This window comes from Myotis nattereri (genome assembly GCF_964212035.1).
Source record: "Myotis nattereri genome assembly, chromosome: 4".
Taxonomy (NCBI): Eukaryota; Metazoa; Chordata; class Mammalia; order Chiroptera; family Vespertilionidae; genus Myotis; species Myotis nattereri.
The window spans coordinates 104,623,811-104,637,320 of NC_138079.1; the positions used below are offsets into that span (position 1 = coordinate 104,623,811).

General features: G+C 51.7%; 1 protein-coding gene across 1 annotated transcript; it reads right to left on the reverse strand.

Annotated features, from left to right (window-relative positions):
* Positions 1-1,132: 1,132 nt before the first annotated feature.
* NFATC2IP (nuclear factor of activated T cells 2 interacting protein) lies at positions 1,133-9,864 on the reverse strand. The gene is made up of 8 exons (XM_081089952.1): positions 9,466-9,864; positions 8,742-8,814; positions 6,112-6,232; positions 4,720-4,800; positions 4,448-4,634; positions 2,998-3,142; positions 2,769-2,878; positions 1,133-1,678 (listed from the first exon to the last, which is right to left on the reverse strand). Exons 1-8 carry the CDS (start codon positions 9,850-9,852, stop codon positions 1,520-1,522), a joined length of 1,263 nt encoding a protein of 420 aa, XP_080946078.1. The 5' UTR covers positions 9,853-9,864; the 3' UTR covers positions 1,133-1,519.
* Positions 9,865-13,510: the final 3,646 nt, after the last annotated feature.

Sequence of the window (13,510 nt, forward strand, 5' to 3'; positions counted from 1 at the left end):
AAGCTAACAAAAGAAAATGCAAAATATCTCAACTACTTTTAAATAAGAAATCAAAAAGCAACAAATTGCATAAAAAAACAGTTCATTCACCTAAATTAAAATTAAAAACGTCTCTTCAGTAAAGGGCACTCCTAGGTATATAAACCCAAGTGCCATTCTGAGTTATTTGCAACTGCCCAGGAATATACAAGCAACTCTTGAGAATAAACAGAGAAATGAAAAGTTTACAGAAAGGGAAGCCAGAAAGGCTGACAGGTACATGAAGAAATTTCCCAAATTCCTGGAATGAGATGAATGTACATTAAAACACGGTGCCACTTCATACCCATCAGACTGGCAAAAAGAGAAACGGGGCAATCAAAGTGCCAGCGAGGGCGGAAGAAATGGGGAGCGTCCAGTGGGAGGATCAGCGACCATCGGAAGAAAACTCTGGCAGGCCATAGAGAAATGAACCCGACCCAGTCCCATCCTGGGTGTCTATGCCAGAGAGCTTTCCACACAGCGTGGAAGGGGACTCAACAGGATATTCATCGTGGCTTTGTCTATGAGCCAAGGGGTTGCAGGTACGTAGGGATGGAGTCACCGAGGGGTCCACCAGTGAACGTGTAAGGGACACCCGCTGACGCCCACTGTGGAATGTCGCAGAGCAGTTCAAAGCAACGAGGTCGATGTAAAACAAGCAACACGTGTTGAGTGAGAAAAGGAGCCGCACAGATCACAGCACACCACGTACATAAGGATATTCACATGTACAGCACTGCGCTTTACAAGGATAAATTCATGTGCAAAGACATGTAATCACATCCCAGAGTGGATGCGTATGGGAGAGGGTGGCGTGAAGGGGAGAGAAGCCATGAAACCAGAGCCTTGCATGAGATCCTGGCATGGCTAGGACCCGCGATCCGAAAGGCTTCCTGTGCTCAGCTCTGCCCTCAACAATGTGCGCCTCAGGACGGGGCTCTACAGGCCCTGGGTGAGCTGGACTCCAAGGCCGAGAACCTTCGAGATCCTTCAAGAGTAGCCCCGTCTGCCTGCGCGGAAGCTCCTGCCTGCGTGAGCTCGATCATTTCTTTTCCTGCGTCCGTGCCGCAAGCAAACCCCACCACCTACCTCCAAATGAGACTACGGCCACGGCTGTCCCAGGGCTGGAATCTCATTCTCAACCCTCATTTATTTCCACTCCCTCTTCAAACATGAGCAGTTCAGTGAAGGAAAGGGTGATGGTGGAAGTGAAAAGGTGGGGGTGGGGAATGTCCCAGGGGGTCTCCGAGCTCAGCACACCATGGGAATGGAGCCACCATCCACCCCGGGCAGCAATGACAAACACAACGAACCAGGGCACTAACAGTATGAAACTAAAGTGAGCGGGAAAGGGTCAAATACCATGCCTCGGTTTTGCTTCAGCTTGAAGATAAGTTCTACCTCAGCTTTGGCTAGCCGTTCACAGCCAAAGGGGACAGCTGTTCTCCAAGTCCAGTAGTGGGGGTCCCATGAGGGTCTCCCAACAGGGAGCGGGGTTTCAGCCCCAGACCTCAATGAGGTCCCCGGATTCCATGCCCAGATCAGCCGGCAGCTCCTTGCCGGAAAGCTTTGTCCCATCAAAGAAGAAGGAGAGCTTGTGACCGGAGAGTCCCATGGCCTCCTCGTAGTGGGACATGAGGGTCTTGAGGGGAGAATCCTGGACAGACAGGAAAAGCTGATGTAAATGAAAGGCGCTGGGAAGAACTCGGAGGGACAGAGGACCTGGGAGGGGGGACAAGGGGACACGTCAAGTCCTGCCTTTGGAGGGGAGGGCGAGTGGACAAAGCAGCCAGGAGAGTCGGTTCCTCTCTAGGGAACCAGGTCAGAGAGCCCACAGCTTAGGGCGGAGGCGCAGGTCAGGGACTGGCTCCAGCGTGAGCGCGAGCGCGAGCGCCTGGAGGCAGACTCCCCACTCGACCGATGTGTCCTTAGGCAAGTGTTACAGTTTGAACTGTGTCCCCTCCAAAAAGATACCTTCTGGTCCTACCCCCTGGTAGGTGTGAATGCAACCTTACTTGGAAGTAGGGCCTTCGCAGATGTAACAAGTTAAGATGAGGTCATACTGATTAGGGTGGGCACTAATGCAACATGACCGGTGTCCTTGTAAGAAGAGAAAACAGACATCCAGGGAGAAGCCATGTGACAACAGAGGCAGACAGCAGTGAGGCAGGGGCAAGTCTAGGAGCACCAGGTCAACTGGAAGAGGTAGGAGGATCCTACGCAGTCTCAGGGGGCGTGACCCTGCTGGCACCTCCTACCTTCCGATTTCTACCCCCCAGAACTGTGACAGAATGCATTCTGTGGTTCTAAGCCTCTCAGTTTGTGGTGCTTTGTTACAGCAACCCTCGGACACTAAAGAGCAAGTCACCCACCTCCCTAGACCTCAATTCCCTTTTTGTTCAATGACGGTAACTACTTTCCCTGAAGGTGGCTGTGAAATTCAGTGCCCTCAATATCACTTACAAGTGTGGCCTCCATTTGCTACTTTGACGGGTTTTAGTGGTTACTGTCCAAAGGTCCTTTCCATTTTAACTGGAAGGAGACAGGAGACTAGAGCAGAGGTTCCCAGCAGAAGGGAAGGGAAGGTGAATGATGGGCTTTTCCCACCATCCAGGATGTGCGGGAACCCAACACCAGGGAGGGCAGTGTCTCCAGCAAATCAGGACGAGAAGGAACCCATCCTGTTAACTGACGAGAGAGGAGGCAGAGGAAGGGTGAGGGCGCGGAGAGCCATCTCTCCCACTCACTCGGGACAGCGAGACTTGCAGCGTCTGGTGCTTCTCCTTCCCCTGCACGCGCAGCTGGAGCAGGTGGGAGGCCTCTGCAGCCTCGGGGGAGCTCGCCAGCACCACACAGTCTGTGGAGGCAGGACCAGGGCGCTGGGGCTGGACGCCAGCCCCCCACCCAGCCTTTCCTTTCATCCCCTCCCTGGAGCAAAAGCCTTCTCAAGACTCTACCTCCCTGCCCTCCTCTCACCAATGATGTCAGCCACTCCAAGCTTTAGGGTCCGGGGGGTGGCGGTAGGGGACAGCTCTGTCTCTCCAAAGAGCAAGAGGATCCTGCTTGGGGACACCCCGAGATGGGTGGCCATGTGGTCCACCACACTCTGTAGGGGCTCCGACTGGGGAAGGAGAGAAGGACAAGGAGACCTTCCTGCCTTGAAGTCCCCATCACCGCCCCAACACAAGTGTGTGGCCTTTGCTACTCGAGCTCCTCAGCTGGGAGTTCGTCATGTTTACCTGGGAAAATACAGAATAAAATCATGTCAATAGGGGTTCGGGCAAGTAACACGAAGAAATGAAGCAACCACGGGTTAGGAGGAAAAGGGGGAGGACGGGGATTGCAGCCTAGTGGAGCTCACGTGCCCCACCTAAGCAGGCCAGTGAGGCCTGGCCAGGGCGGCTCAGGTGGTTGGGTGTTGTCCCATGCACCGAAAGGTTGCTGGTTTGATTTCCCCGTCAGGACACATGTCTGGGTTTCAGGCTCAACCCTGGTAGGTGGCGTGCAGGAGGCAACAGGTCGCTGTCGCCCGTGACTATGTCTTCCTACTTAAGAGAAGCCAGACATCCAGACCTTTGCATGAAATCACCTACTGCAAAGGCTGGCAATCAATCCTGTTTTTAACTTTGTGCATTTGTTTTGTGTTAATCCTCACCCAAGAACATTTTTCCATTGACTTTTAGAGAGAGGAAGGGAGGGGGAGAGACAGAGAGAGAAACATCAATGTCAGAGAGACACGTGGATGGGTTGCCGCCTGCACATGCCCCAACCAGGCCGGGAATCGAGCCTCCAACCCAGGTGCATGCCCTTGATCGGAATGGAACCAGCAACCCTTACGTCCACGGGCCAACGCTCTACCCACTGAGCCAAACTGGGTAGGGCTCTGTTGTTGCTGTAAGCTCCTATGCTTTACCGGCGCTCTGCAGGTGGAAAAGGAAGATGCCTGTTGACAAGGCCATGGCTGCCAGTTTGCATGCTCTGGCTGAGCTGCTTGCCAATGCATGGTTATGGCTCCTTTCTGTTATCATTCTTGTTTTTGGATGGAGTCATCCTTACAAAGAGTCGGCTTCACTGGGAAGGTGGGGGAGCTGAGCACCACTGAGAATCTGCGTGTCTACTGTAGCGAGAGCATTAGTAAGAGAAAAGCGTGGGGTCTGAGGGAAGGAAGGAGGGAAGGAGACATCCTGGGAGGGGGCTGCCAATAAAGCTCCTTAGGATGCTTAACCTCAAGGGGAAATCCTTCTCAAAAAATGGGTGGGAATTTTGCCAGAAAAGGGAGGGAAAATAAAAGACAATACAGACCAAGGGAATAGTGAGCACAAAGGCATGGAGCCTGAAAGAGCGGGATGGGCAAAGAAACACAGTCCCCCCTGCCCGACCACGGCCTCTCCTGGGACCAGCCCCCACAGGCCCTGCACGCACTTACCATTGTGATGGGCAATCTGATCAGGTCAGCCCGGCACCGGACTTTGAGCTGGAAGCGTCGCGGGCTCCTCGGGAGAATGGGTCCCTCCAAAAGGACCACCTCATCATCTTGGCTCAATTGGTCCTGGCCCTGACACTGCTTGGGACTCAGGCAGGAACGAAGGTCCTGGAGGCGCTTGTTCACCTCCCTGCGGTGGGAAAAGGACTTCGGGTCAGCTGGTGGGCCGCCCCCACACTGACCCTCTCCACAAGCCCGGCCTCCTGCCCCGGCACCTTAACTTCTGGAGAGCTCGGGTATGTTTTCTGCTCTTGGTCCTTGGCAGGGGTGAGGGCAAAGGAGAGGTGTCCTGAGACCTGCAGAGAGAAGAGAAAGGCAAGATGGAGGAAGAGAGACCCCCGTCTCACACCTCTCCTTGTGGGCGACGGACGCCTGCAAACAGAGGGGGGTTAGAGAATCAAGAGGGAACACCTTCCATAACGTCCACCTTGTTGAAGACAAAGAGGAAAGGACAGGAAGACCCGAGTATCATTTTTATAGAGAAGAAAATGCCTCTTTTTTCCCCCCTAATCTTCACCCGGGAATATGTTTGATTTTAGAGGAAGGTGGTAGGTGGGGCCGGGGGTGGGTGGGCGGTGAGGGGCAGACATTGATCCGGAGCCTCCCATACGCACCCTAACTGGGGACCAAACCTGCAGCCTGGGCCTGCACCCTGACTGGAATGGAACCGCGATCTTTCAGTGTATGAGATGACGCTCCACCAACCCACACCGGCCAGGGTGACAATGCCCAACTCTTACGGTAAGTCACTTCCGAGGGCTTACTCTATGCCAGTGTTAACTTTTCTTTCTTTCTTTTTTTTAAAAATATATTTTATTGATTTTTTACAGAGAGGAAGGGAGAGAGACAGAGAGTTAGAAACATCCATGAGAGAGAAACATCGATCAGCTGCCTCCTGCACACCCCCTACTGGGGATGTGCCCGCAACCAAGGTACATGCCCTTGACCGGAATCGAACCTGGGACTCTTCAGTCCACATGCTGACACTCTAGCCACTGAGCCAAACTGGTCAGGGCTAACTTTTCTTTTTATTAATATGTTTTTATTGATTTTAGAGAGAGAGGGAGAGGAGAGAGAAAAACGTCAATGATAGAGAGCCACTGATCAGCTGCCTTTTGCACGCCCCCTACTGGGGATCGAGCCTACAACCCAGACATGTGCCTTGACCAGGAATCGAACCTGTGACTTCTTGGAGCATGGGACAATGCCCAACTAAGCCAACCAGCCAGGGTGCCAAGTATTAATCTACTAACGAATTCTGATGGGTAAGTGTTCTCCCCATTTTACAGAAGAGGACAGTGCAGCAAGCAGTGAGGGGACAGGGAAGAGGCAGCTGGCTGGATGTGAACCACAGGCCACACCCTCACCCCTGCGTTACCACCGTCGCAGACACAAAGGAAAAACACTCCACTCCTATAGGCAGCCCTGAAGGCTCACGGCCATCTCTCGTGTGGCCCAACTCATCCCCCAAGAGCTTCATTCCTCGCCTGAACCTCAAGATTCCTTCCATCCCTCTCCTTACCCTTGAGGAGCCACCCAAGGGTCCTGCTTGCCTCAGCTCCCCCTCCCCTCCTGCTCCTAAGGCCTCAGTGCCCAGCCTCACTCACAGAGACGCCGTCCTTTTCTCTTTTTCGTCTTCAGCCTTGCTCCTCAGCTTCTTCTTCCAGGGCGAATCTGGGCCTGAGAGATCCTCGGCTTGGGGACTGCTAGAGTCTGCCATGTCCCCCTCTGGGGACAGAGGAGAGAGGAGGGAGGGTGAGCCAAGAGAGGGCAGCAAGAGGCCAAGAAGAGGAGATACGAGCCAGGGGCTTCAGGAAGGAGCAGACGCGGAGCCCCCACAGGACTCCATCACAAGCCTGTGGAAGCGCTCAGGGGGCGTGAGGCAAAAGGAAACGCTTAACTCAGAGAGAAGAGCACGAGCTGGAGTCTGAAAGGTCAGAGCAGGAGTGTCCGAGCCCCGTGCATGCGACATGAGGCGTGAGACACTGTGGCAAGTGTGGGCTCCTGATAAGCGGCCGCTGCACTGCAGCAGTGGTCTCACCTTTGATCACATGTACCCCGCGAAGAAACACCAAGCACACACCCACAGGGTGTATGTCTAATACTGCGATTATACTAAATACTGAGTACAATACTATTAGTACACATGTAATACTAGTACAGCGGTTCTCAACCTGTGGGCCGCGACCCCTTTGGGGGTCACCTAAATACATCCTGCATATCAGATATTTACGTTATGATTCATAACAGTAGCAACATTACAGTGATGAAGTAGCAACAAAAATAATTTTATAGTTGGGGGTCACCACAACATGAGGAACTGTATGAAAGGGTCGCGGCATCAGGAAGGTTGAGAACCACTGTGCTAGTATGTACATTGTAACACATACATTAAAATAGATGTTGTCAAAGTATATTTTAGAAACGTTTCCACTTTCTTCCTGCACTCAGTTTGGTGGGCAGAGAGACTATGTGAGTAGGGCATTGAGGCAAGGGGGGAATGAGGTAAAGAAAAAAGGAGTAAGACCCTCTAGGCCAGTGGTTCTCAACCTTCCTAATGCCGCAGCCCTTTCATACAGTTCCTCATGTTGTGGTGACCCCCAACCATAAAATTATTTTCGTTGCTACTTCATAACTGTAATTTTGCTACTGTTATGAATCGTAATGTAATTATATATGTGTTTTCCGACGGTCTTAGGCAACCCCTGTGAAAGGGTCGTTCGACCCCCAAAGGGGTCGCGACCCACAGGTTGAGAACCGCTGCTCTAGGCCCATGTTTCTCAAATGTTATCCATGTGAGTGTCATCACATTTTGCCTTATCTCTGCACTGTTATTTTAGTAACTTTCTTTAAATCACTTAATTCCTTGTAAAAGTAAAGTGGGTATTTTTCCCTTTCTTATTGAGGTATAACTGACATATAACATTTTATTAGTTTCAGATGTAGAGCATAATTCAATATTTGTATGCATTGTGAAATGATCAGAAACCAGGTATTATTCTAGAATGTAACTCTTTTCTACTTGCTTGCCACCAATAGAAGGCCATCATTAACCATAAAGATTAATACTCTGAAAACAAAACACTGATGACAAATCAATCCTAGACCAGTGGTTCTCAATCGGAGGCAATTTTGCCTCCCAGAGGGTATGTGGCAATAGCTGGAGAATATTTGGCTGCCACAATGCAAGGGGGTGGGGTTCGGGCTGCGACACTGCTATCTAGTGGGTAGGAGATCAGGATGCTGCTAAACATCCTGCAATGCACAGAACAGCCCCACAACAAAGAACTATCCAGTCCAATGTCAGTAGTGCTGCTGTTAAGAAACCTTGTCCTGGCTAAATATGGCAGCTGCCAGCCGCCTGAGATTCTGCATTTCTGACAAGCTCTCAGGAGACGGCCAACATTCTCGGGCCCATATTGTGAGGAGCAAGGAAGAAGGTACATTTATACAGCACTTCTACATGCCAGACACGGTCCTGAACTATACCTGTAGCCCGAGAGAGGGCTTCCGATATGTTCTCTTCAGTTAATTCTCACTAGCATCCTTTGGCACAGGCCCACTACTATCCCCGTTTTCCTGAAGAGGAAATTAAAGCTTTGAGAGATGAACTTGCCCAAGGTCACTCAGCTAATGAGTAGAGCTGGGATTCAAGCCCAGACCAAAAAAAATAATAATGACAAACCCAGACAGCTAGTCCCTAAATCAGCTCTGCACCCTACCACACTCCCTCACCGTATAGAAGTCCTGGTCCTAGATCTGAAGTTGCCCACTGGATCGCTCCTTATTAACCGTGGTTCCTAGTCATTGCCCTTGGATGGGTTGCAAAAATCGCATCACTAGGGGAGGACGAAGGCTGGGCGCCCTGATAAGACCCCAAGAACGTCCTGCTAGCTCCAGAGTGTTCCCAGGAACTTTCTGCAGATGCAACAAGGTTACAGATTCTCAACACCTCCCCTCGCCTTGTCCCCAAGACTGCAGAACTGACTCTCCAGGGATGGCGCCTGGAAATCTGCACGTCAGCACACTCCTGTCCCTACTGGAGCTGGAAGAAGGGTGGTGTGACAGCACTTCCTGTGCCTTCTGATGAGCAAGTCAGCTCCTTCCCGACGGAGCATTTTTCTGGCTGGGATGCAGGAGCCATCTCTCCCACCCGGCCCTGAGCCTCTGGCAACAGCTAGCGTTGGGGATGGGATGTAAACTCCCCCAGCCTCTCTCCCCCGAGGCCCTTCCTCACCTTCCTCAGGCCCTGGGGGGCAGAGTTTCAGGAGGGGCAGGTGATCTGGGAGGAGCTGGAGGCTGCTCTTCACCTGCAAAGACAAACGTGGGTCAGCCCCAAGTCCTCCCTCCGCTGACAGGGGAAAGGGGTCACTCTCCCCTCACACCCAGGCCTCCATGGGCTCCCAGCTCTCCCCAGGGATACAGCCTTCTTCCGGCCTCGGGCTTTCCCGGGAGCCACATGGGAGCGTCCGGACTCCCGCACGTCCTTTCCTGGGCCCCTGAGGATGCAGGTTCAGTGCGACCTGCGTACTAGGTTGCCAGCCATCCGCTATCTTAGACTCCTAGGGGACCCCAGCTCCTCCCCCCCACCCCCCAGCTCATCGACCAGCCAGGGACCCCAGGCTCCTGGAGCCCCCACTTCGCTCTGAACTGTTATAACCCCCAGCCCCCAGGATCCTTAGCAATGGGCTCCAACCTCAAAATCGAACATGCCCCAAATTCCCGTCCCAGACCCTCCTCCGGGATGCCAGCCCCATCGCCTCTCTCTGCCCCCGACGGGAACCCCAAGCTCCCTGCACATCTCAAACCCCTTCATCTCCCCAGTCTGCAGACACCCCAGGAACCCTGCCTCGCTCTGCCTGCAAGGCCCTGCTTGGGCCAGTCTCCCAAGAACACCCCCAAACCTACCCTCAGTACTCAAACCCAGCCCGCCCGCGCCAGCCCCCCGGAACCGGCTCCACCTTCTCCGAGTACACTGGAACCGCCGGTGCCTCCCCCGGGTCCAGCAGCAGCCGCCGCCGCCGCCTGACCACGGTCGGAGGGGCGCCAGCCGGCCGTGCGTCCGCCCCTTCGCTGTCGCTGTCGCTGTCGTCCCGGCTGCCGGGGGGCGCGGCCGGCCCGGGGGACTCCGGGAGCGGGGCTCCGGCCGGGTCCGCTGAGCCCCGCGCCGTTGAAACCTCCAAGATTTCCTCATCGCTGTCGCTGACCAAGTCCACAAGCACCGGCTCCACGGAGCGGCGGGCTGGGCTCCGCTGGGCGCCAGGTCGCCGGCCCCGCGCCCCCCGAGTTCCTCGGCCGACACCGCCGCCTCGGGAACGCCGGCCGCGTTTCCTCACCGGCTCCGCCATGGCACTGACCCCGCCGCTAAAGTCGCCCTAGGTTATTCGCCCGGCCCCCTCCCGCGACCTCCGCCATTCATTGGCGGAACCGCCTGCTAGTCATCACTCCTCCCCGCCCACACTCTCTGGATCCGCCCCCCTGCCCTTTCAGTGGTCCCTTCACCCGTCCATCACACATCCACCACTGAAACCAAGGCGCCAAAGATTCCAATGAGCCTCGAGGTCATTAGTGTAGGTTTCAATTCCACCGGGATCACCCATTGGCTGGGCTGCCTCTCTTTCAGACCAGCCTTCCCTCAGTCCCACCCATTAAAGACTTCCGTTTTCCAGTTTGGTGGAGCCAGGCCTCCTGGGAATTGTAGTCCTCAAGCACTATCCTCGTGGGGAAGCGCCCCCTGGTATAAGACAGGGGAAATCATTTGGTCTGGCCCTGCCAAGGCATTAGAAGTGAGTTAATTAAATGATCAAGTATATGAAGCTAGTTTTTAGACTGTTAATTTTGTATGGCCCTGGAATGATGTTATAAATATCCAAATGGACTTTGTCAGAAAAAAGGTTCAGTGTAATTAGGGGAGGGAAGCATTTTAAATATTTTTTATTTTAATTTTTATTGATTGATTTTATTTTATTTTATTTTTAATATATTTTATTGATTTTTCACAGAGAGGAAGGGAAAGAGATAGAAAGTTAGAAACATCGATGAGAGAGAAACATCGATCAGCTGCCTCCTGCACATCTCCCACTGGGGATGTGCCCGCAACCCAGGTACATGCCCTTGACCGGAATCGAACCTGGGACCTTTCAGTCCGCAGGCCGACGCTCTATCCACTGAGCCAAACCGGTTTCGGCTTGATTGATTTTAGAGAGTAAGAGAAAGGGGGGAGAGAAAGAAACATCAATTGTTGTTCCACTTATTGATGCATTCACTGGTTGATTCTTTTTAAAAAATTTTCATGTGGGTTTTTTTTTTTTTAATGTTTTTCTTAATTTCAGAACGAGGAAGGGAGAGGGAGAAATAGAAACATCCAAGAAAGAGAAACATCTGTTGACTGCCTCCTGCACTTGGGACTGAGCCTGCAAGCCGGGCATGTACCCTGACCAGGAATTAAACCTGCAGTCTTGGCTCATCAGGACACAGCTCTAACCAACTGAGCTATCAAGCCAGAGCCTAGGGGAGTATCTGAGATCTTGCTCCCCCAGCATACCTAGGATGTGGTCAGTCTGGCTCAGATAAACTCATAAAAATTCTCTACTGGTTTTTTGGGGAAAATGAAATCACAGAGTTAAGCCCCAGACTTCATGATGTCCCCATTAATGTTTCTCCCACTCACGTTCTGAACTAATTCCACTCTCGCACACACCCCTCCTCACATGCAGAATCCACACAACAAACACCCTAGAGTAGTGATGGCGAACCTTTTGAGCTCGGCGTGTCAGCATTTTGAAAAACCCTAACTTAACTCTGGTGCCGTGTCACATATAGAAATTTTTTGATATTTGCAACCATAGTAAAACAAAGATTTATATTTTTGATATTTATTTTATATATTTAAATGCCATGTAACAAAGAAAAATCAACCAAAAAAATGAGTTCGCGTGTCACCTCTGACACGCGTGTCATAGGTTCACCATCACCGCCCTAGAGACTAAACTTTCATACCACTCAACTCTCCGAACTGCCTCCAAAGTCATACAAACCCTCCCTCACACCAGACGTCCTGACAGATACATTCCACGCACAATGTCAACACTGCATACACCTATTATTCTCGTAATTAGCTGGTTAATATTAATAAAGAAAATGGCTCAGTTCGTTGGCCCATCATCCAGTACACCAAATGGTGGCCGGTTTGATCAGGACACATCCCCAGGTTGTGGGTTCAATCCCCAGTTGGGACTTGTGTGGGAGGCAACCAATCAATGGTTCTCTCTCTCTCTCTCTCTCTCTCTCTCTCTCTCTCTCTCTTTACCCCCCTTCCTCTCTGTAAAAAATCAATTCAAAAAAATTGTTTAAATAATAATAATAAAACCAAGAAAGAAAGCAGAAGGGAAGCCAAACATTGTAAGTGTGGTCATCTGGGCAGCTTCACTAGGAAGCTACAGTTTCACGCTCCCCAGGGAACCACCAGTTCATTCCCTACCTATCGGGGGAAGGAATCAAAGGGGAGATGGGCACATGCAAAGTGAAGTCACGGTGACCTAGGGAAGGTGCTCGCCTGTCAGTCTAGCCTGGGGAACAATGGATTGGCTAGCGGGGTGGACTCCCTCAGAAGCATGCAAAATCTTGGAGGGTTAAAATCCCTGCCGGGTGTGGCTCATTTGGTTGAGCATTGCCCTGCGCACCAAAAGGTTGCAGGTTCAATTCCTGGTCATGGCACATGCCCAGGTTTTGGGCTCAATCCTCCTGTCGGGCCGCCGATAGATGTTTCTTTCTCATGTCAATGTTTCTCTCTCTCTCTCCCTCTTCCTTTCTCGCTCTCTGAAAATCAATAAAAACATATTTTAAAAATAAAATAAATCTCCAGACAAAAGAGTTCCCTCTTTCTTGTGCTTTCTCTCTCTTGCTCCCCGCCCTGCACTTGCCCGTGGGCTCACGTGTTCTCCCTCCATAGCCATGTGGTCTTAAGCAGCCCCAAGGCCCATGGCCGAACAGACTCCACACGCAATGAACTGTAGCTGGGAACACAAGCTAAGTTAGCCAAATGCTGGACCGGACTGTAGTGTGTGTGTGTGTGTGTGTGTGTGTGTGTGTGTGTGTGTGTATCCTCACCCAAGGATATTTTTTCCATTGATTTTTAGAGAGTGTAAGGGAGGGACAGAGACAGAAAGAAACATTGACATGAGAGAGACACCCCAATTGGTTGCCTCCTGCACACAGCCCAACCTATGCTCTAACCACTGAGCAGCCAGGGCGGGGCTGCACTGTACTTTAATATGGAACAGAAATTCTGGGCAGTGGCCTTAATTCTGGCCCTGCTGAAGATAAGAATGGACTTCTTCCATGGTGAGGTGCACAGAGATGGGACCTTGGAGGGGAACCCCCTTAATTTTACATCATCAATAAAACCTTCCATGAAACCTCTCCCTCCCATGGGGTCTCAGGAAATTTTTTTCCTGGTGACACCCCAAGAACTCCACTTCCATCCATAGCACACCCACCCAGTATCCTCCCAGAACAACACCAATAAAAAATAGGAGCCTTAATTCTCCTTTTTTTTTTTTTTAATCCTCACCTAAGAATATTTTTCAGTTGATTTTTTTAGAGAGAGTGGAAGAGAGAGGGCAAGACAGAGAGAAATATTGATGTGAGAGAAACACATTGATTGGTTGCCTCCTACACTAGCTCCTCCCAGGGCCCGGGCCGGGGAGGAGCCTACAATCGAGGTACATGACCTTGACCAGGATCGAACACAGGACCCTACAGTCCACAGGCCGATGCTCTATCCACTGAGCCAAACCAGCTATGGCTAATTCTCCTTCTTGAAAATAAGGGATGTGACTCCTCCCTGCCCTTTTCTTTCAGAACTTTCCAAGTGCATGTAAATCTTTGTAACTGCTAACGGGGCCTCTTGCCAGCCTCAAACAGAAACTCAAGGATTGGGAGCCATCCTTTTGAAGTGCAACATTAAGGGGATCCCTCTCTATCCCTCAGTTCCTGGGGGGAGAA